Genomic DNA, 24,372 nt, shown 5'->3' with positions numbered 1-24,372 from the left:
ATTTGACTTAAAGAAGACGTTTTTCGCGTTATTTGTGGGCATTAAAGGGATAGTTTGGGTTTTGTTTAAAGTGGGGCTGTGTGACATCTTTAGTCGGTGAGCAGTTTGGGATTTACCTGCAGTGGGCAGATGTCCAGAGCACTTCTCATGGGGAGCCACTGAGGACAGGGACATAAGAAGTGAATTTTTGTCTTCTCTTAATCTTAATAACGCTTCAGCGAACCTTTTCAATTAAAAAAAAAAAAAAAAAAAGATGGATGTCAGTAGGTTGGTCTCTTTGCAGAGGACGCTGTGTCACTGTAGTGCTTCGAGTGCTCCTTTCTCAGTATTAATTTTCCTGACAGCTCTTTTTTTTGGGGGGGGGGGGCTTTTTATGCCTTTATTGATAGGACAGTTAGAGAGAGACAGGAAACGAGACAGAGAGGAGGGGGAACGACATGCAGTAAAGCACTTGAACCGGGGCCTCTGTGCATGGGGCGCCTGCACATCTCCCCCCCCACTGACCACCCCTGACAGCTCTCTTTAACACCTGCCTTTTTCAGGTGATCATTTGTGACAACATTAGCACCGTGTCTATAAACTAATATCTACACACCAGCCTTGGTGTTGTGTGACTGCTTTTCAAAGCCCGGTCCACCTTTTTCTGCAGGAAAATGTTCTCTTCTGCTTAGTTTGTGCTGCAGCAGAGCAGTGGCTGCAGGACAAAGCAGTACATCGTTTTTTACCTCCACCTAACAATGTTGCCATTTTCCTTTTCCTTTTTTTTTTTGTGGATGAACGTCGTCGTTGACAATTGGATCGCAGGTTCTTGGGTCACAGGTCAGATGAGTGCAAAAAAGATTAAAAGAGGGACTTGGTGGCTGTGCTTACAGTGCAAGAAGTGCCTCCACTTTATAAATATCCGAATTGGATTTAACCTGTTCCCAGGTCCTTGGTCGTCTCTTTCCTGCTTTGAATTACAATGCCTGAAAAATGACATGATAATAGATGAGGTGCACCCCCAAAGGTTGTGACAGCGAACAAAGAAAAGGACAAACATCACTTTTCATTACTTGTTGCTTTTGAAATGTTTTTTTTTTGCAGCCAGACTAAATCTGATTTTCAGACTTTTTTTCTTTTCTTTGCCCCATCACTTGTCCTTCATTAAGATTATTCTGCTTTAAAGAACCGTTTCTTTACGACAGGTAATGGTTGAAGATCAGATTGACACGTCCTGTTTAAACGTAGCCATGTAATTAATGTCGTAGCCTATGCTGTGACCTACTTGGGATGCACCTTTGTGAAAATGGAAGTATATGATGCAGCAAAGCAGACCGCAGCAACTCGCATCGGTCCAATTTGTATGCTGTCTATGGCTTGTTGCTTTGCTCAATTCTAACACCCCTGTGCAACCAAAATGTAAAATATAACAGGCTGTAATTTTAGTCGTGTCTGTTCATAATACTAAGACAAGCAGCATTTGGTCTGCAGCTACAGTAGATGCTGCTTTTTCCTTTTCAAAGATTTGCCATTGTGTGTTTAGACTCGATCGATTCGGCGGTTTTACACACCATCTGTTAAAGTCTCTCCTCTTTTCCGTGTTGCAGTAATTTCAGTAAAAGTGACTGTTGTCAAGGAAAATGTGGCTGGTAGGCACTGATGTTTGATGAGGGCACCGCTGATCAAACAGACTGTCGGGCTCAAGTTTAATGGCATAGTATGGACCGGACCATAAATCTGACTTGGCTTGAAACAATGACTCTGGAGCAGAAACCCTTTGCTATCTAATAGCACCATTAAAGTCCTCAGTTGCTAGATTGATTTGGAAATAAAAGCTTTTTGTCTGCCACAGTTTTTGGATGCTGATCAGATTCACTTTCTTGGCAATGATGCAAACAACTCTCACACATTTCCTCGATTTAATGTTTTCATCCTGCTGCTTTAGGCTGGCAGACTTAAATGCTTTACTGTCAAGCTCTTTTTGGGGGTACCACACACAGACGTATTTGGCGCATCTCGCAGCTTTTGAGTGTCGCTGTGTGATGCTGGTGTCTGACTTCTGTATGCTTTACCTCATCGGCTCCAGCTCTAGTCCTCTGTCATTTCCCATGAAGAATAGCCACAATGTTGGCCTGTAGGACCAGCAAGGCTGCAAGATGTAATTGAATTAAATGGATTTGATAAATGGATGTGACAGCGAAGTGGAAATTGGTTTTTGATATTGTATTAAAACTGACCTTCATGTTAAAAGCTTTAGATTTATTTATTTTCAGTTTCAGTACACACTGCAAGTAAAACATCCCTTTCTGTAAGGTACACCACTCTGAATGTTAGCCTTGGACATAGTTCGTGTCTCATGCTTTCATCAACTGCACATAAAGATTCACACTAGCTAAAGTAATCTTACAAACTGTGTTTTTCAGAATATACACCCAGATGTCTTTCCTTTTTTCTTGATTAGCCATTCATTTGGTCCATTCATTTAAAGTGATGTGCAAACAAATGGAATAGTTCTGCCACCGCTGTATTTAATACGTTATAAAAGTAATGGTATTCAGTTACGATTTACCTTTTAATTCCTTGATTTACTTATGGTTTTATAGTGGTTTGAAGTGATATTGAAATACCAGGTATTGATTTGTCTAAAGTATTGAATTACCAACAGAAAGTTGAAATAATTTGCATTTCCTTACTCAATCTACAGTATTGGGTTAAGTGGCTGTTATCCCTGTCAGTATCTGGGACTTTTACAGCTATATGAAGGTGTTTGGGTCAGAGCTTCTACAGCGCCAAATCAAACATAGTTGGGGTGGCTTTGGAAAAGCAAATTGTTCTTTTCTGGGGCACTTTACACGAGCAGTTTAGGTCTTGGAATGAGGTTTGGAAAAAAAAAAAAAAGCAACATCAGTAATATAGTGTACATAACATCCACATATGCGTCTATAATATTGTGTATAAGAAGCAAAGGTGGACAAAGGATTTCTTGTTTGTGTGTAAAACCAGGGAGAAAAAAACCATTAATAAAACAGTTTTCTGGAAAGAAAGAAGGGATTTGAATATTTCTGCCCTCAACGTGCATAATATCATTAAACGAATGAAGGAATTTAAAGTGATTTCAGTCTGTAAAGGGCAAAGACGCAGGCCTAAGTTGGATACCTGTATGAGGGATGAGAGACCCCGCAAATTGCTCTGCATCAACAACCATCATTCATCAGGAGCTGATGTCACCACATGGGCACAGAATTGCTTTGGAGAATCTCTCTCAGACTCTATAATGCGAACTGCATTCACAAATGTCACTTTAAACTATTACAATGCAAGAAATAAGCTTTATGTCGGTGCGCTGTGCTGCTCTGCTCTTTTGTGAAACCTTATAGGGGATCTCCTGAGATTCTGGTAGAAGTCGAGCTACCTCGGCTGTGAAGTTGGCCAGATAAGGAACTCCGTTTTCTTTTTGATTTATGACTGTTTTTGTTTCTCAGGGATTGGTGTGATATATATATATATATATATATATATGTGTGTGTGTGTGTGTGTGGGGGGGTATTAATGCTCATTCTCTCACTGTTTTACTTGGTGACTTCCTGAGATTATATCGCTGTGATTGCACTCTTGTTCTTATCTCGAATTGAAAATTGCTCCTCACCGCTTTTTGTTTGTTTCAAATATCCAATATCGTCTATATCTCAGGAGTGCGAGGCTGATCTATGACACAGTATTTCGTTCCAAAAAGTCTTGTGGAGATGTAGGTGTTGGCAAAAGATGCAGATTATCGTAAGTAGCGATGTGCTTTCGTGTACGTTGCGCACGAACTGTCGATCTCAACCAGACGTAAATCAGTGCCGCAGTTTTATAGCGCTGAGAAATGTCTGAAGCTGTTTTGTGATCAGCTTTGCACAGCAGGGTTCCCAACTGAAGACACTGAGGCAGAGCATGTAATTGAAGTTCTCACATTTGGGATGTAGGAAAGGGTGCCAGATGTTAGAAACTAATGAAACCCGAGGGCTGCCAGAGTATGCTAGATTAGAAAGCTGAATATAAAACACTATAGTTGTTTAGACAGACTGCATATCAAATGCAGTCCACTTAATTGCATGAGAATAAACAGACAGGGAAATACTGCACTGATTTGATGTTATTACAGGCTTAAATTGGTCACCCTAGACTCATTTTTATCAAGCTGATTTTTCTTTTGGCAATGTCTTTGTTTGATGGGGGTCATCATGTGGGAATAATTGCCAAAGTAATATTGGTATGGATTTGTTCCAACTCTTGGCCAGGTGTCTCACATGTGAATGTAAAATAAAAGCTGAATATTGCGCAGTCTGTGGGTTGCTGTCTCAGCCCAGCTTTGCTCACCTCGCCCCGACCCTCTCTGACCTTTCATAAAGAAAGAGCAGACACTCTCCTGATATCATTGTTTGTCTCCACCGAGTTGTTCTCTTGCTCTTGAGGGTTTTTCTCCAGACATTGTGGAAAGCTATTGCATTTGTCAGTTTCCGGCCTCTGAGATCATCAAAATGTCTGAAAGCTTAAAACGTCCAAAAGCTTTTGAAAGCAGATTTGTCACCCCTCTCCCATCCGCTTTTCTCAAATGTGTTTCAAGGCAAATTCTGAATTTATTGCAGTAGACCCTGATGGTGTTAGGGGTTGTTGGTTTCCTCAGGAGTAATTCCTCCCATGCATCACTGGATTATTTTCTTTTACTCGTTGCGTCACGTACTGGCGATGCGAGCCTAACATGCGGTTGCTACGGAGCTATGCATTTCAATGAAGCTCTTGTCAAGACTCTGCCTACTCTATAACCTGAATGACCCGGGCCGCGACCCATTCAGAAGTGTGGGCTAAATGGATTTCTTTTTTCCCTGCAACACGAGAGCCTCATCCTTCAGCTTCCTTGGCGGCAGCTTTTGCTTTCTTCATCATCAAGGCCGTGACAGTTTTTGTCAGCCTCACTCTTTACTGACCCTGCCGCACTCTCGCACACAGTCACGTATACCTTGGTGGAGCTCGGCACATTTTTGGCAGTTTCTAAAGAAGGAAGTCTTTTTATTGTCCGAGATCAGATTTAAAGACGGTCATAAGAATTCTGACTCTGTTGTAACGTCTTTACTTGTAGCGTAAAAGGACATTTTGAGACTCCACAGAAGTTTGTGAAATGGATGTATGTTTCTGTTCACACTCTAAAAGGCGAGCTGTCATTCTTTACCAGAGACCGCGGAGAGATAGTCTTGTGGGCACTCACCTACCTACAGCTACTGCTTTTCAAGAAATGAAATTCAGATAACATCTTCCCATTTTATCTTGTCACCTTGAGGATTTCTGTGGATTCGATGCTGGAAGGCATGCAGCTTGTTGATTGGAGCAGCAACAGTGAATACTAATGTTCAGAGACGGTATTCAGGGCTCCATTACGGAGGTGCGGGCGCTAAAAGTCTCACTCGTGCTGTGTTTGTGCCTGTTTTATGCATGTTTAAAAGTTTTCATTTAACCTTCCCATCTGATATGTGTTGGCGTTTCCTTTTCTCGTTTGAATTGCACTAAAACTTTTGAAAGTCGTTTACACTTTTGGCACCCTTTCTTTTGAAAGAAATGAAACTAAAAGTGTTGCTTAGGTAAGAGCTGACAGAGTACACACTCGAGTCCCCGGGTAAAATTCGTTAATAAGCATCCCGTTGAAATGCTTGTGCTCTGAAGTGGTTCATCGTTGTGTATCTAAAACAAAAACCTTTATCTAATAGTTTGACGTGCGCTGCTGGACAGTGCGGTTCGGGCAAGGCAATTTGTTCACTAGTTTCATTCTCTTGGTCGCCCCTCCGCGTCACCATTTTCATTGAGTCCTTGGCTGGATGGAAAGAACTGTGCCCTTTAAAAGGAAAAATAAATCTATACCAGATGTTGGTTCTAAGCTTTCAATATTACTCTTTAATCAAAGCAACAGTCGGTGGAATCCACCAAAGGATGTGTCTAAATTCACATAAAGAGCAGGAGGAAAAGTTTCTTCTTCTTTCTGATGGAACATCGTGAACTTGCACAACCTTTTTGTGGAGAGATTCGGCTCACAAATGTCACTCGCTTCAAGATTTTGATTTATGCTTCATTACATCTTTGGTAGACACAACAGTTGCGCTACATTGATTTCTGTCAGTCTTGTGTGAGACATCTCTCCTCTGGAGTGTTGTTAGCAACACTATTACATAACGTGAGGAAACGTCTATGAAGTCTGAACACGACTACTTGCCTTTGACAAAAAGTACTAATCTGGATTCATTCTTTCTTAATGTTGTTGTTCCTTGTAAAGCATGAAGTTTGTGGCTTATATATGTCTATACTCTTAGTTTTGAGTCAGGTTTTAAGTTCAACATTTACTCCAGCTGCATTTCTGCTTTCTTTTTGTCCAAGAGCTTTACACAATGGTTAGTTATGAAATAGTTTCTGTCAGCTGCCAGTCTAACACTGTTTGGGTATTGATTCGATGTTTGTTTTTCAGTTGGGTGCAGAGCTTTGGGCATGAGGGGCTCGGACTGCTGCTGGACGTTTTGGAGAGGTTGCTTTTCAAGAAACAGTAAGTTCATACACTCACTTTAGTATTCTTGTACAAACTCTTCTCTGTATCGGTGTTTTTTTTTTTTTTTGACAGTTATTCAAAATTGTATAGTTCTGGTAGTGTTAAATCATTTTAACCAAAATACAACAAATTGACAGATTTACTAGCAGAAACTCATAAAGCTGCATGTGTATCTGCTGGTGGTTCAGCAACTGTCTTTTTTTTTTTGGATGATTTATTAAGACTTATGGATTTTTCAAACAGTGTGTGTGTACCTTGATGCTGTGTAGTCTTTCTGCTGTGTAGACCAACTGCTCTTCATTACTCTGTTGTGTCGATAGGCAGGAGAAGATTGATAAAAGGAACCAACATAAAGTGGTCCAGTGTCTCAAAGCCTTCATGAATAATAAGGTAATGACTTTTTTTTTTTTTTTTCTTGGAGTTTAAAGCCAGTATTTACAATAATATATTTTCATTGTACATTGAGCTGCTCGGGGCACCTTGTTTGAATAAATGCTTGTACAACCACCGGAGCTATTGGCTGTTTAAATGTGTATTTGATAAATGCTCTTTGTCTTTCTGAACTAACCCGAGCGTTTGTCGTTTTGGGACTTGTGTATCTGTGGTCACTTAGACGGAGTCAAGCTGCAGATGGGTTGAGGGATTGATCTACTAGGATCTATTAGGAAACCCCAAAGTCCAACATTTTAAAATCCTACTTTATTTGAAACGCATCCATACCAACATCTGCTGTTTGTATGTAATTGGGCAGCAGGGATTTCAATTATTAAAGGCTTATTAGCACGGAGCAGAAGAACATCGTGCAAAAATATAAAGCCAAATCCTGAGAAGGCAAAGACGCTCTAATAGACTCAAACAGGCGAAGGTGAACTATACAAACTCCAAAGTTTGATGTTTTTGCAACTTATTGTAAAAAAACAATAAAAAAACAATATCTAGATAAAAGTGTATTACTACAGCCGAACCCCCCCCCCCCCCCCCCCCCCCAAAAAAAAGCTGCTCTCATTCATATATTTTTCTGTACATTTTGTCAGATGGCTAAATTCATCAGAAATAGTGACTGATAATCAGCCCATTAACACTGTGCCAACGCGTGATCGCTGAAAGTGTTTCCAGACCGTCGCTCTGCTCTAATAAAAGCCTTATTTTTTTTTACCTTTTCTCACGCAGTCACCAGCACTGCAGTCAGTAACTCCATTCCTCTTCCGAGCGTTGTACATTCGTACAAAGATGGTGGTCGAGCTCAGTGGCCAAGTCGAGCCGTAGCTGTAGCTCCACGTAGCTGTAGCTCCACGTAGCTGTAGCTCCACGTAGCTGTAGCTCCACGTAGCTGTGAGCGTAACTGTGAGCGTAACTGTACTAAATGAACAATTACTCGGTGCTGGACAGAACACTGTTTTGCCAGTTGAGAAGGTAACATCCTAACTCAACTGCATCAAGGATTTTTCTTCTTTCTCGTGAAAGGTTGGTTAATACATTTGAGTGAAAGAGTTTGTGCTCAGTCAAATTAGTTATTAGAAGAGCTGAAATACTAACAATTTCAGTATTTTTTTTCACAGTCCTTAAAGGAAGAAAAAAGGGGCAAAAACAGTTGTTATTGGCTATCGAAAATGATTTTTAACGCTGATGTGGGCATCGGCCTACGCTTTCTCAATCTGTGCATCTCCAGTTGAGATTAAGATTGCGTCCTCCTCTCTGGGCACCGCTGCACCACAGTCAACAGGCCTGGTGCACAGAGTCACTTCCTGGAGGTTAGTTTCACTGTGGAGTGCAAGTCCAGCTGTTCTCTAAGGAGAGGCCTGCGATGGAAGCTTCGAACTTCTCTCAACGGCCTGCAGCAGATGGTGAAACTTTGTTCTATGCAACCAAATTTCTTCAATATAGACGGTGATAATTGATAATGTAGATGATCGTTTTCCTCAGATGAGTGATCAGTTATGAGCCACCCTTTTTAAGATAAGTGACATGGTGTTCCCAAAACTTTCACAGCTAATTTATTTTCAGCCGCTTTGTTTTTATGATTTGTTTAATTAAAGCAGCGGAATTAGATAAAACTGTGATATTAGGATCATTTTTCCATAAAATGGTGCAGCATATGGTCAGTAGATGATGTTGACTTATTGCCCAGGCTGGCCTAAGTACTAGCCTACTTATTCTGTTGAAGGAGCATTATTTCATAATGCTTCAGCTTCTGTGTCCTATTAGTCCATGAGTTGCTACAGAGGAAAGAAATCTGCACATGGAGCTAGAACCCAGAGGAGAGAGATATACAGCCCCTCTGGCACAAATTGGGCTGTAAGGTCTCATGTAATCCTGCGTCTCAACAGGCGCCAGACACCAGCATTTACCCATAGGCCTCTCTGTCAGGCCAGACCTTTCTGTGGCTGGAGAGGCATCTTGGGACAGGAGGTACCCACCATGCCAAGAAGACAGGTGTTGTCTGCCAGCTGTCACTGCAGCCTTTTCTTCTGCCTTCCTTTGTCGAGTCGCATTCTTGCATATTTTTATTCTATTGTCTCTCACTAATGACATGATAATGTCATACACTAAAAGTCACCACGGTGTGAAATTGTCTTTCGAAAACAACTCCGCATATTCTAATTTCTCAGGACCCACTGACTTTAACTTAAGTCATGGTTTATGCTGTTATGTATAGCTAATATATTCTTGGTTCAGTATAGACTATTGAACAGTGGTGAAAAACCAATTGAATGAGAAACATTCAGTAGTTACTGACTTTTAAGGACGGAAGCTCATGAGCACATTTCCGTCATAATTTGCTTCCTCGGTACAAAGGAGCAACGAACATAAATTCTTCGTCTTTGTTCACAAAGACATTTATTTTTGCTCTGATGTTATTGTGAGATTGCTGCTTTCTCTCTGTTTTCTTAGTAAATAACTTGCAATCGAAAGCAAGGAATCACGCTCCTGTTCTGCTAAATTAGTGAAGAAATGATCATTTCCTGTTGGCATTTTATCAGCATAATTATCATATCGAGCCAATCCTCTGAGCCTTGCAATATGTTGGCTGAAGCATTACAGACACAACTAAAATCACTGCTGTCCTTAAATGTTGTTTGACCATTTAGTTACATTTTCTCAGAGACTGGTTCATGTGTTTTTTTGTGAATTAATATTATCTGAACAATAAGTGATGGTTTTGTTGGTTTCTGTGACATATTATTCTTGTTGTAAATGACAGCATTTAGGGGTAATTGTGTTTTTTTTCTTTTATTGCAGTATGGCTTGGATCGAATTCTGGGGGAGGAGAAAAGTCTTGCTTTATTGGCAAGAGCCGTCGATCCCACTCAATCTGCCATGATGACCGATGTGGTAAAGCTGCTGTCAGCCATCTGCATTGTTGGCGAGGAGAACACGTATGTCTCGTCATTCTATCAGCACAGCCATGCCTGCTTTTATCATGTTAAAACACAATATTTTTCCATTTCATCAAAGCTAAAAATGATCCCTTTTGAACAAAAAAAATTGTGGTCCTCTGGATAATCTGTCATCTATTCTGATTAAAGAGCTTTGCACGGCTAACTATGATACAAGCCTTAAGATTAAGGAACATTATAAATAGGACACGCCTGGAATACATTCTTTTTTCTTTTTTTTTACAACCAAGAAATCCTGGATGAATAAGTGAAGGATGGAGCTTCTGGTCAAAATTCCTACAAATGAATGCCTTTCATGTTTTTATGTAGCATGGAGAAGGTTCTTGAGGCCATCACCACAGCAGGGGAATGGCGATCCACTGAGAGGTTCAGTCCCATTGTGCAAGGACTACGAGATCGGTCCGTTCAGTTACAAGTGAGTGCAGAGAGCTCGTGTTGTTTTGGGCCAGAACTGAGTGATAAGCATTGTAAGTCAAACATCTCGTCACGATGACCGTACTGAAGCAGCTATGTGTTGTTTGTCTGGGTTTTTCACAGCTGAGTAACTGTTCCTCGAGAGATGCGGTACATGTTTCTCCCAGTTTGTGGGCTGTCATAACAATCCAGTTAGCTCAAATAAATACAGGCGCTGCACGGAGGAAATTGAGAAGCGCCGTTGTTCAAATTGGCTTAATGTCATGTGAAGTACACATTATTGTCAAGAATGTAAAAAGATGGTTGAATTGGTTTCTTTGGCAGATCCAGATAGACTTAAACATATTTTCAGGATTACATGCTAACTAATAATTATAAAAGAACTGCGTCACTGCAATGGCTACATCATTACACACATTTTGATAAAAGAAAATGCTTTCTTATACACATGGACTTTAAGCACCAGATGCTTCAATTAAGTCTTGACTTCCACTTTAATGATCAGTTTGATAACAGATGGGACTGGAAACTGGAAGAATGCCCATTAATTCATCTGCACTGTTTATGTTGACAAGACATCAACCTGATAACATCATCATGATCAGACAGAGAGGACAGAATTAATGTTTCTTTGCACAGAAATTCCACAATTATGTGTATTACAGTCAGAAATAATATCTAATCAGCAAACGCAGCATGCAGAGCCCAGGTCCGTGGGAAGGTCTTTTTTTTTTTTTTTTTTAATTCTTTTCAAGCTATTGCACTTCCAGACATGGCTCTCCTCCAAACTGCTGTTCGTGAACCCTGCTTATTTCATCTGTTCCTGTTTTACAGCTACAAAACAAATATGTTAACATCAACAAAACAAACAACAAAAATGATGTAGGTGTCATTGTGACACTTTTTTTTTATCATGTATACATAAGGAAGCCTCTTTCCTGTGTTCCTCCTTCTACCAGAGTAAGAAATTCCAGATTTAATAACATAATTGGGTATAAAAAGAACACCTAAGAGGAGGAGTCTCTTGGAGGTAAAGTTGGGCCGAGGTTCTGCAATTTGCTGAAAAACAGTTTCGACACGTGGAGCAGTTTCAGAATAAGGTTCTTCCTCATCTCCAGCACCTAATAGCATCAGATTCAGAGACTCCAAAGACGAAGAAAAGAAAATCAATATTGGATGCCCGTGATCTTCGGGCCCGCAGGCAGCGCTGCATTAAAAATGGATATGATTCCTGCGTGGAAATTACTGCACGGGCTCAGGAAGACTTCCAGAAATCCTCGTCCGTGACCAAAGATCACCATGCCATGCAAAAATGCAGATTAAAGCTCTATGGTGCAGAGAAGAAGCCATATGTGAACAGGATCCAGAAACGCTGCTGTCTTCTCTGGACCAGAGGTCATCTGATATGGGCTGAGGCGAGGTGTGAACCTGTTCTGACGGAAGACCAATCAAAACTTTCCAGAAAGAAAGAGTTCTGTTCTCTGAACAGTCTTAACCCCGCCCACATCAAATTCAAGATGTGTTGATATTTTTCATCAACTAGTACAATGTCTCACTTTCAACATTTGATCTGTTTTCTGTGTTCTATTGCAGATCAAATATTTGTTAAAGAAAGTCACTGCCTTATGTTTTCATTTACATCACGTAATGCAGCATAGCATATTCTATATTACCGTCCTCACAATGACAGTAGTGTTGAAAAACAAGACAGAGAATCTTCTTTTAATAGAATATTAATATGTACACAGGTTATTTCTAAGCCCTGAAATAAAGAAAATAAAAATGCACACTATCCATCTGACAAGGCTCCGAAATATCCCTTATCGCCCTTTTTTCACACTCAAGTGAATTTCTTTACCGATCAATAATTGATTTTTGTGTTTAGTTGAAGCGTCACAGGATGCATCGGTCCCTGCGTAGTAAAGCGAACTCAAGGGGAGGCTGAAAAACAGCGGCCAAAAGAGCAAGCTTGCCCTTAAATGACTGTTGGTTTTGTGTGTATGGCTCTGCTGTTGATGCATTAATATTAAAATCACCGCCCCCAGTTGGTAACTGGAGAAAATAGACATGCATTAGTTATGGTCCTCTGCTCCAAGGGACATAACTCATTTAAAATGCAAGCCAGCATGTTTTTCATCAACTTCTTGAAAACGTCGAGCATCTTCTCTTTCTTTGGTTCCTTCTCTCACTCTCTCTCTGTCTTTGTACCCCTTGTGTTGCAGGTCGCATGCATGCAGCTCATCAACGCCCTAGTAACATCTCCTGATGAGTTGGACTTCAGGCTGCACATTAGAAATGAATTTATGCGCTGTGGCCTCAAAGAGATATTGCCGGTAAGCAAAACATTACCACAAACACACACAGACAAACAAAATAAACTGACTCTCACCTCGTATTAATATTCAAATGAGTTGTCCACTTCTGTGAAATATTGTCGATTTGCTGGAGCCAATAATTTGCGAAACCCAGGGGAGAGTTTGCACGTCCTCGATGTGTGCAGTGGCCAGAAACCAATAAAGTTTTTGTTGTCTCTGCTAATAATCATCCTACTGGCTTTTATAACATCTACCTAACAGGTTTACTCATTGTAAACAATGTTTCTGCCGCTGTCAACCAAACAAACAAATTAAAGTGAAAAGTCGGCGCCCACATCTGTGTATCATGATGAAGAATGGTCCTTAGAATCGGCTCATTGTCTTTACTGGCTGACTGCTTGCCTTTTGTTGACAACTGTCATTGTGGCTCTTGAGTCCTTCTCGCTAATTTATTTGGTTTTGTCCCTTTCCGTGTCTTTTAAATGTCGATCCTTCCGTAGCAACTAACAACCATCAGGAACGATGCCCTCGATATTCAGCTGAAGGTGTTTGAGGAGCACAAAGAGGAGGACATGATTGAATTCTCTCACAGATTGGAGGACATCAGGAGTGAGCTGGAATATCCTTGTTAAAATTCTAAACGGAATCGTGGAAAAGTGGAAACGCTCATTGCCGAGTAGATGCTAAAATGTTAGTTAGGTTAAAACACAAATCTGTGATTCTTTTGTCTCCTCTCGTTTCAGTAGCGTCTCCTTTTGTATATGTGAAAATTGCAGTGTTTCCATTAATCTGTGAGGACCTTAACTCTCTGCACTGATGCGGAGGATGTGTTCAGTATTGTGCAGAGCATGGTGAAGGACAGCAGCGCCGAGCCCTATTTCCTCTCCATCCTGCAGCACCTGATGCTTATACGCAGTGACTACTTGGTCAGGTAAAAAAAAAACAGCAGCCGGCACGTCTTCACAGAACATTTACAATCTAAAGTATTAAGAAGTATGTCCTTTTCTCCCACATTTTGCTCTCATTTGCTTTATCGTCCTTTTCCCTTGTGTACTCTTAATATCTCTGTGTTTGGTCACAAATAAGTGTATAGTAATAGTAGTGTATAGTAATATAACTTATCTATTTGGTGAAAAATGAAGATTAACATTATTATTCTCTTCCATAATGCACACAGAAGCAACTGTCCAGGTCTCTTTGGAGCACTCGTAATGATGCACACTGGTTATGAGGCTCGGCCTTAAGCCGTCCCAATGACTTAGGCTAACAAAGGGAATGCTTTCTTCTTCATCTTGGCGCCATCTACAGCTGCCAGGACTCCAGAGCATTTCTCATTCCCTATTAATGGTAGTTTTCAAAGGCTTATTTTATGTTGGTTCACTCCCAGCTGGGTGTGACATAAGCCTTAGGTTGATCAAAAGGTGGAGCTTTTATCTCAAGAATACAAAATGTATCGCCTGCGGTTTTTCTCTCCCACCCAAAAAATACACCTGCCTGACACGCTGCTCTGTCTGATACATTTAGTTCATACGAGGTGATTATGAAACGTTTGCGCCGGTGCTTTCATGCTTGTTTGTGCCATCTATTAGGGAAGCACTGACAACAATGCAAAAATGTTAATCAAACACAAAAACATCTCTGCCTTGTGTTTGGCTCCCACAGTGTCGACACTATTGTCTTTGTTTGATCTCCAAACCAATAACTTATTGAACCACACAACTAATTCCAACCTTTTTGTTTTCTGCAATAATTCCGTTATACGTTTCTCTGACTATTATCAGGATTTTGCCCATCTGTCAAATGGCATAATAGATGATAGCTTAGGAGCCGTGAATGTGGGCACACAGGCATGTTTGACACCTGTCGCCAGAGGTTCTCTCGATAAAGATTCTTTAAATCATGGGTCCATGAGTTCTGAGTTTGGACTTGTTATTACTTCTTGATCTAGTTTTAAGATGAAAATAAAGTTGGTGTTTTTTGTTTCAAATGATGGCTGACTTGCACACTTGACTCGATTCTTTAGTCGAATTGAAGCGAGTTGTGCCGGCTTTGGCTCGATGCGGGAGGTACTTTTTACGCTGATTCTCTCACAACTCCGCTCTAACATAAGAATTATGACGTTTCTCTGAACTCCAACAAAATGCTGTTCAATCAATGCATATTGCAGTCATTTACAACAGTCTCAGGGAACTTAACATGGAAAGTAAATATAGTCCATTTCAACGCAGTTATAGTTGAGCTCAGTCCTGCTCTGCCAGCTCTGTTGTCTGTGACATGGAGACTTATTCTTTAAGTCTTTCTGCATGATGGTGAATTATTTTCCTTCTGCAACTGTCTTGTTGTTACTCACCCTCTGGAGCTTCATTATGACCTCGCCTTCAGCCTAATAGATTTTTGAGTAGGAGAGCATTTGCTTTTATTAATCACACAGTCGTGAAAAGTATAGGAAAGGGAAAAAAGAGCCGAGTATTGAATTTTCCTCTTTTTTTTTTTTTGTTGTCTTTTCTTTTTTTAAATGGTAAAATGAATGTAGAATGAATGGATTCGATAAGTGGAATGCATTTGCAGCTTGGATAAAATGCTATTTATTGACTTAGTGGTGTAGTGGTGATGGCTTGATAATAACAGTACAGTACCTAAAATGACTATATGTTGTAAACTCTAACATTACATTTTTAAGCCGGTGTTTTAGGAGTGGTGGAGAAAAAGAAAGAAAGACAGCTGAGCTGAGGGGGGAAAAGGTAGGCTGCTGAGAACCATTAACCGAGCTTAGCACCTTCCATGGCGTGATCGACTAGTTGTCACATCTGGAGTTCTCATCGGGCCAGATTTATTTATTTATTTATTTTTAAACTGTGAGATCGGTGTTTTAAGTCACGGTGCCTGATGAAACGGCCAAACTTCTGGACTCTGGACAGTCACAGTTTTCACGATGCTCTAAATCTGGCCACATGCGTGTCTGAAATCAGGACTAGTTTGAATCCTCTTAATGCGCTGCATTTCTTGCAGTAATACAGTTCCCTCGTTGCCTAAGATGCCAGAGTTACAGAATGATTGGGGGGGGGGGATCTAGTAGTCTGTCTGATAACTTGCCATATTCTCTTTGTTTAATATTTCTGTCTGCATTCAGACAGCCATCCCATCATGCATCTCATATTAAAAATCTCAGATATGATATTCACTATCACATCCTGCCAGGGCATTGTTTTAGAAATATGTGAAAAACACATCCCAGGTTACTCACCGTTTATGCCAAAAGTTTCAAAGTCTTTTTTTAATGGTTTGCTGTGGCAGGGATTCCGACTCTCTGTGGCATTGTTGGAAGATAATGAGCACTTTCTCTCCAGCTTGCATTAGCTCTGCGGCTTACAGTGTGGCATCTCATGTGTGCTTTTATTGGAATATTTCTAATAAAAGGATCAACAGCACATTCATAAAAAGGTGTGAATCTAGCTAATGACACTAGACTTCTGGGGACTGAGTCCAGTATTTCATTTCAACCACGGAGTGATCAATTGAATCAATTAATTTGCATTAAAGCATGGGAAAGTGAATCTCAGGATTAGGAAAATGTCAAACCCTCGGAGCAGTGCTTTGGCAGGTAGTTACGCTGGAACAAAAGCAAGGTTTACCCATCTCACTGTCTGACTTATCTGGTCTCCCAGGCCCCAGTACTTTAAGATCATCGAGGAGTGCGTCTCTCAAATCGTGCTGCACCGCAGTGGCACTGACCCAGACTTCAGTTACCGCAAGCGCCTCGATGTCGACTTCAGCCACCTTTTAGGCAAGTTGAGCACTTCTTGAAGTGCGCTTCCATTGACATGTTTTCAGGGAAGCATTGATGATTCTTTGATGCTTCTGTTATTCCTTTTCAGAGGTGTGTGTGGACAAAGCTCGAATAGATGAGTACGAACAGAGAGCTTCGGAACTGGCACAGAAGGCAAGTGTTTATGGTAATTTGTTGTATTGCATAAGAACTGTTCATAAGGCATAACCGCTGTGAAGAAAGCACTGTGGACAGCACCTGAGGGGTTTGTTGTAAACAAGATGATAAACAAAGCAAACATAATGGAAATTAGTTTAATCAGTTAGCAGGAAATAGTGCTTTTAGTGAACATTACAGGATTTGAAGACTATGAATGACCATGAAATGCTCAACTCTTTTATTATCATCTGGGAGAATGACAGATTCTTTCTGCTGGATTTTTTCACCAGTAACTATACATATGCCCTTGATTTCTCAGTCTGTGGACGGCATAACTTGTTCTCCCACATCATCGTGGATGAATCGTGTTCATTCTGGCGTATTTAATATCTGCAGCAGCTTAAGCAGCTGGGTTCAAGCCCCATTCAGTGTTCACTGCTCAGATAAAAAAAAAAAGAAGGAAAGAAAGAAAGAACCACCTCACAAAATGTCATGTTATCAAACTGTAGCTCTTATAGAAATCATTGAACCTTTCATTAGTTAAGTTGCAATTGTGGTGCATCACTCATTTCGGATGTTTATCTCGAGTCTTTGAATATGACTCTGGACTCGTTCCTTGCATCTACTTTCTTAACCGATTTAATGGAAATCTGAAATGCTGCTTATCAACTGGTTTAAACATCAGAATATACTAAGAAGAAATGGAGCAAATCCTGACTGGCCATCGTTACAGGAAAAGGGTGCAGCGTGTTGTAGGGCTACTGGACCTCAATAAAAGAAAAGCCATGGAATTAGTGAGGCAACTTTAAAACGGAACTTTTAGGTTTTTTTTTATCACTTTTAATGATCCTAAGCGCACCCCCAATGTTTTGTCGGAGTGGCTTAAGCAGAGCAAAATCCATTAAAAACAAAAATTCTTGCTCTGATAAGCTTGAATGTCACTTTTCTTTTTACCCATATTAAGAAATTAAAAGCAATGGGATCAAATCTTTAATAGGGAAAACAATTCTATTCAAATTTGCAGTTGGGATAAAAGAGCTGAAATAAGCCGGTCTGCTGAGAAATATTCTGAAGGATCGCATTCGTGACATTAAACGCTGATCCTGACTGACCGAGAACAGGTGATCGTTTAGAGTTATTTTGCAAAGGAAAGCCGTCATCCATTGAAGCTGCCCTGGGAACAGCGTGTATCTCTGTCCCAAAGATGTGCTCTTGGTACTCGAACGTTTTCATAAGGAATGAATGTTTCTCAAGAGGTTTAAATCCCGCCTGCAGCGTGTTAAGTCTCACTTGTATGTGTTCAGTATCAGAGTTTTTGATGTGATTTAATCTGTGGTTTTCTTTTCAGTTTGATGAGGAGTTCCTAAGCAGACAGGAGGCACAAACTCAGCTGGTGAAGTGTGAAGAAAAAATAGCCGAACTTCAAGCAGAGCTGCAGGCCTTCAGGACCCAGGTATATGTCCACGGTCTCAATATCTTTCCTTCTGGGGCGGGAGATCTCAGAGAGGACAAGACTCTCCTCACTAAAAGAAGCTTTCTAAATCTAGTGTAGAATTGCTTTTTTTTCTTTTTTCTTTTTCCCCCTTATCATTATGAGATGTTCTTGTTATTTTGGGGCGCACTTTGGGGATGGTGGTGGGGTTTTCATCCACTGGAGCCTGCAGTTTGGTTTGACATGGAAGCTGCTCTGCTGGCTAGCTGACACTAAGTCTAATGAGAATACTGACCAGTCCTCCATGTTGGCCATTTCTAATTCTCTGATCTCTATCCCATAAGAGGAAATTGTTCTAAAAGCAATTTATTCTGACAACCCCTTCAGCCTTACCCTCCCCCAGTCACTCCAGAGAGTTACTCCCACACCCTGGCAGTGCAAGATAACTACACACTCAGAGAGAGGAAAAGAACATCCCCTCTTTTCTTGATAATTTTTCAATTTGAGCGAGCAAACACAGAATGAATACTCAAATAGTACCTTGGCTCAGGTGGCGGTGGTGTGTTTAGTCAGCGAAGGTGTAAGCACACACACACACACACACACACACACACACACACACACACACACACACACACACACTTGGCCTGCCTGTTTCTGTTGGTCCACGTTTGCTTCAGTCTCGCCCTCACACACTCACACGTGTGCCTGTGAGGGCCCGTGGCTGACCTTTAGTGTGCGTCTTTAATCTAAAACCGGTGCATCGATCAATAAGCAATTTGCTCTCTATGATATAATTTACTTGTAGGGCCAGTTATGATGTTAGGTTTTTAAACTTTGAAAAGAAAAAAAAATCTTTGAGCCTATATTTTGAACAGAATCGGGACATTTGGCCGGAGCATATTTTACTTTAAGTATCATGATGTCGTTTTATTTTCACATTAGGTTTCACATCCTCGACGTGCACCCAAAAAAGAGAAGGACCTTTAAAACCATCCACTCTTGCTGTCGAATTCAATTGAGATTTTGAAGGTGACTTTCACTCATAGCCGTACGCAGGAGTCTGAAGGACTTGATATTTCAGTGTCAGCTGTGTTAAATAATGACTTGATATCAAGCTAGATCAACAAGGTAATAATTGCTTCAATTAGATTTGTAGTTTTTGAGGTGCATTTTTACACTTGTGCAGCCATAGGCTTGTTTTTGGATAGCAGAGCTTAAACAGAGCAGGTTTTGTTTTCTTATAATTAATTCCCCGACGAGATCAAAAGCAGGAATTAATTAGAACACGATGGCTCACAAATTAGTTTTAAAGAGTTTTGGATTCTGAAGTCGTATTTGAAGTTGCCAAGAGGTGGAGCCTGAGGCTACAGGCTTTGGGATTTTGTGACAATGAGTTGGCAGCGAAAAAAGGTAAGGGGGAAAAAAAAAAAGGTATCATCAGCTCTGTTTTTAAGTGCCTCGCTACAAAACAGCTCAATGGTGTCTTTTGGCACATGGTTTGGAAAATGTTTCGTTACAATATTCGCACTTTAATTTGTTTTCCAGCTGATTCTCTTTAATTCAGTAATTAAAGTAAGTCTTGAGGAAGAAAAAGCTCTCACACACACCCCTACATAGATTTTACTCCCTTATAATTGATCTTATCTTTGTCCTTTTCATGGTTTTGCAGTTTGGAGCTGTACCTGTGGGCCTGACTTCTGCCCCGGGTGGTCAGCCATCATCTTCCTCTGCATTCCCATCTGCTCCCATAACCTCTGCCCCTGCTCCGGGGGTGCCAGGTCCCCCTCCTCCACCCCCCCCTCCTCCTCCTCCTCCTCCTCCTCCACCTCCTCTGCCAGGCTGTACTGCCCCACCTCCTCCACCTGGAATGCCCCCTCCATTCGGTGCTCCCCCTCCGCCTCCTCCAGGGTTTTGTGGTGCCCTCGGCTCCCCAACTCACCACACACTGCCTTATGGCCTCAGGCCTAAGAAGGAGTTCAAGCCCGAGACCTCCATGAAGCGCCTAAACTGGTCCAAGGTAGGACACTGATGACTCCTAATACACATGTTATACACATCTGTTTGGAGGGATCTGTAGTGTACAGTTTTTCTTCCCCACTTTGTGCTTTAAGGAGAAACTTTTGAATCAGAAACTGAAAATGCATGCCAGCTGTTGATGGAGGACTTTTCTCTGCTCTTCGACTTTATTCTTCAAGTTGGTTGGCACCCAAACAGTGCAGATGTTTTTGAAGAATTAAACATCTTTTCTAAGTTTGTGCCAAGCCCGTAACTGAAAATAACAGATGATCAGGTGCTACTGTTGGAGCGACCTCCCTTGGATCGCTACAGATGTTCTCTGCAGAGCAATATTAGTCCACACCACCAGTGGTGTTGGTTTGTAGTTTGATTAATAATTTACTCTCAGATCTACATCTGTGCAGGTATTCAGCAAACTAAAAACATCTGTTCAAATTTTTTGGGAACCTTCTATAAGGGCATGGGGCTGTTTTATGCTACAGCTGCTGGAGACCTCCACATATGGGAAAGTTTGGGACAAAGCTGTTCTGAAACTTCTTCAGTTGTAGGGTTGCTTTCAGCTCAGACTTCATTGGAAACAGTTGTATTGTGTTGTCAAACAGTTGTCAGCTTTCACACCTAAAAAACAAAGGGCCATAATGGTATCTTGTTACTATTACCCTTTATCTGACTCCTGGAACCCGCGTCAGGTATTCACAAGCATGTCGTCTGATCTTCATAAGACTGTAGAGCAATGCTTTACACAACAGAAGTGAGCACATCTGTCTTTCTCCTATCCTGTCACACGGTACGAAATTCTGTACCACTTAGATAATGGTTGGCGGGGGCTTTGGGTCACATGCTTCACTAACAGTAAAATGTCAGTGATTAGTATTAGATTATGTTTGAAATTTCCCCCTCACACACGGTCACATCAGCTGTTGTGCTGCACCTTGGCATTCATGCCACTTCTGCGGAGCTCTCAGTACATGCGAGATATACTTGGTCAAATTAGTTGGCCCTAATTTTTTAGTGTGGCCTTATTACCTGTATTATAATCATTACAATCGTCACTGGTGAGTTCTCTGATCCTGTAGCGGGGAACGGGCAGCACGAGGTCCCTATGGAGAGATTAGCCTGAACATGTGGCTGGCTGGTTGTTGTGCTGTGGTACATGGGTGACCCGGCCCTGTACTGACATCGTGTGGGGAACTGCGTTTCATGACGGCGCCCGTGCAGTCAGACTGAATGCAAAACGCAGGATACTTCAGTTGTATGCTGCTTATGAATTTCCGCTTATTGTACATTGATTTCGGTCGTTGGGAATATTTACATGTAGCGAATATTCTGAAGTTAACTTTACTTTGACTAAGACAATGCCACGCAAGATCATTTTTCTCATAGCCTAAACCGAATAATCGCAGAAAGTAACAATCGAGTCAAGCTTATGCAAGTTATTCCCAGCTAATTCGGAAAAAACCAGCACAGACGCCTTTAGGGCGCGGGAGAAAACAGAGTAAAGCTCTGTGTTGAGAGGGATGTGAATGTAATGAAGGCTTTTGATGAGCGTAGGTTGTCATAAAGTTTGCAGAAGATAATAATCAAACTAAGCATCTAATCTTTAAAAAGGAATACGACTGAACGGGAACTCATGTAAACACCACAATCAGTTTATTGTCTGATTTTAAACAAAGACTTTGCTGTCCATAGGAACGTAGCCAGTGACGAGATGAGCTAACTGGAAATGTTGATGTTAACTTGTGTTTTCAGATTCGTCCTCAGGAAATGTCAGAGAGCTGCTTCTGGGTGTTGGCTGATGAGGACCAGTATGCAAAACCAGATTTGCTCAGCAGAGTTGCTCTTACTTTTGGTTCCCAAAGAACAGGTAAGACTCTAAAATTCATTTAATTTAAAGTCCATCTGCCCTTGGCTGAAATGAACGGGTTATTTCTGGAACTGCGGCACTGTGGCCACAGATGCCGGTGTGGTGCAATAGAAGAAAGTCATGGGATAGGATTGATAAATCCTTGGTGTGAAAATACTCTTTTTACTCGTTTCAGGTTTATGTCTGGAGCACACTAAACGAACTGTAATGTCTCTCTGCCTGATTTAAAAAAACCCAACGTGGTTACATCCTCCCACATTAGTATGGCTCGTCAGACCTGCAATATTCATGTTTAAGATTGTTGAATTGATTAAAGCTGGAGCAGGAGATATCAAGAGATGTTATCACTTTTGTCCTCCCTTGTGTTTGGTCTATTAGTCCTGTCACTGATGATTTATTCACATCTTGTGTTTTTCTTCTTGTCTTTGCGACTGCCTCAGCTCGCTTACACCAATTTGAATTATTCATCCAGGTGTTATCTACCTGTCACAACTCTATGCCGCTCCTCTCAGGGCACATGAGCCCCAACCCCCACCCCCTGCCCCCCCTCCCGTGCACACCTCCGCACCCTCGTTCGCTGCTGTTATGGCGTTTAATAATAGAGGTTGATTTAAATGGCAAGCAGGTAGGCAGTCGGTCAAACAGGTGCTCTCGTGGAAGGACAAAGGAAGAATGTCCACAGGCTGACAATTGGATGTTTTTTTGCCAAGGCAATAATCCATAGCCGGCACACATTAAAATGGGTTTTACAGTTATCATGAAGCATACTTCTGACCGCAGCGTGCCGCCCGCCTGCTTTATTACTGCTCGTGGGTAATGCGTTTTAGCCTTAGCGAGACAGACATGAAAGATGTTGAAAAAGATCGAACCGCTCGCATGGTCTGAATGAATTCTTTCTGTTGTTTTTCCTCGCTGTTTCTGCATGTCCCAGAGGAAGTTGCAGGAGCTGTGTGGGAACGTAGGTTGCGCTGTCGGATCCAGTTGCTCGTGCTGCTTTGTGTCAGCTGGTGAACTTGAATGCATGTGCTGTTTAGCGCCGTGTTTCATCTCACTTAAGAGCTGCAGCATTTGGATCAGCATTAAACATTTAAAAGGACACACTGTGAAACAGTACTCCTCATCAAATATTCATTCATATCTCTTGAAACTTCTTCATTCTTTTGTAATGTTTGCGCTTCCTGCTGTCGGCTTCTGAGAACCTTTCTGCCACCCAGTAAACAAAATGCAGGGTGTGGTTTGGGTGTATTTTCTGTACACCTTAAATTAATCCAGAATAGAATATATGAATGTATTATTTGTCGTCATGATACAAAGTGATAAGAGAACTATTTCACCATCAGTTTGCCTTGCTGGACTTGAAAGGGGTGAAATACATTCATTTAAAGACGTAGACCATCTTTTTTGTGCTTATATTTTTAGATCCCTTTTCAAGAGGAAATTACAACATGAATTATACATAACTTTTAGACTGGTATTAGTGTATAGGGGATAGTGTAGTGGTATGATTTTCACCTTTCGTGTGGGAGACCAAGGTTCATATCCCCGGCATGAAAGGTACTGCCTCTAGTCGGAGTCCTGAGGCAAGTCCCTCTCACCTTAGCTGCCGACCTGTAAGTCGCTTTGGATAAAAGCGTCTGCTAAATGCATAAACATAAACATCATGTTTTGTGTTCTGATGAGTTCTTTATCCTGGCAGGAACAATACTTTTTCATTGTGAGGGGAAACACTTGCTGTTTTTCTAGCTTTTCTAGCTTTTCTTTACATTATTGAGCAGATGCATTCTGAATGGACAATGCGAGGATTTAAGTGAGTTTTGATCTCTTCAGCCAGTGGAAGTGTGCTGACAGAGATGCGCAGCATCATAGGTGTTATTTTATATTTTCTCTAATATTTGGTCTATGGAGCAGTGAGGCCTGTTAAACAGCTTTTAGAGGGGAGTTGATATTATTCAGAAATTCTGCAGAGAACAGTCGCAGACTATATGATGTGTATGATGCACGTAGAGAGGGAAAGTGATTTCCAATCACACATGGCCACTTTAGACGCATGTGGAAAGGCGTTTGAATAAAAAGTGCACACTAACATACTTTAAATTGTCTACTTGTGATGAGCCGAAATGCATCTCAATACCAGGTGTAAACAGCCGCCGGTGCTCCTCTATGCTGGTCAAGTGACTCTCTAACACTCGCTAACATCTGCCTTTAGTCTGCTCTGTGAACGGATTTATTCGGCATTCATTCCTTTTGGTTGTGGGTATTCACTGCCTCACGCTCCGGTGAGCTGCAAGAGCAGACACAACCCACATTTTCTTTTATTTGCGCACTTTTATTTCCCCCACTTTGTAAGGCTGACTCCTGTGGTCCAGTCACAAATCCAAATTTAACTAAGAAAGTTGTGCAAAACCAAATCTTTGGTCCAACTCAACGTGCAGAATGCAGCGTAAGCCAATACCGCTTA

General features: G+C 41.2%; 1 protein-coding gene across 1 annotated transcript in view; it reads left to right on the top strand.

The window, feature by feature from the left end:
* The window catches only part of LOC140302055 (protein diaphanous homolog 3-like), a 147,403-nt gene that overhangs the window by 9,299 nt on the left and 113,732 nt on the right, over positions 1–24,372 (top strand). The window contains exons 6-17 of the mRNA XM_072380796.1: positions 6,470–6,544; positions 6,868–6,937; positions 9,788–9,924; positions 10,255–10,360; positions 12,582–12,692; positions 13,175–13,293; positions 13,489–13,605; positions 16,340–16,458; positions 16,550–16,614; positions 17,948–18,052; positions 19,704–20,051; positions 21,800–21,914. Of these exons, the coding sequence (XP_072236897.1) occupies positions 6,470–6,544; positions 6,868–6,937; positions 9,788–9,924; positions 10,255–10,360; positions 12,582–12,692; positions 13,175–13,293; positions 13,489–13,605; positions 16,340–16,458; positions 16,550–16,614; positions 17,948–18,052; positions 19,704–20,051; positions 21,800–21,914 (1,487 nt within the window). The remainder of the gene's footprint in view (positions 1–6,469; positions 6,545–6,867; positions 6,938–9,787; positions 9,925–10,254; positions 10,361–12,581; positions 12,693–13,174; positions 13,294–13,488; positions 13,606–16,339; positions 16,459–16,549; positions 16,615–17,947; positions 18,053–19,703; positions 20,052–21,799; positions 21,915–24,372) is intronic.

This window comes from Leuresthes tenuis, unplaced genomic scaffold (assembly GCF_036924035.1).
Source record: "Leuresthes tenuis unplaced genomic scaffold, fLeuTen1.0.hap1 SCAF_2, whole genome shotgun sequence".
NCBI classification, from domain to species: Eukaryota; Metazoa; Chordata; class Actinopteri; order Atheriniformes; family Atherinopsidae; genus Leuresthes; species Leuresthes tenuis.
The sequence above is the reverse complement of the archived record's forward strand: the minus strand, read 5'-3'. Positions and strand labels throughout refer to the sequence as shown.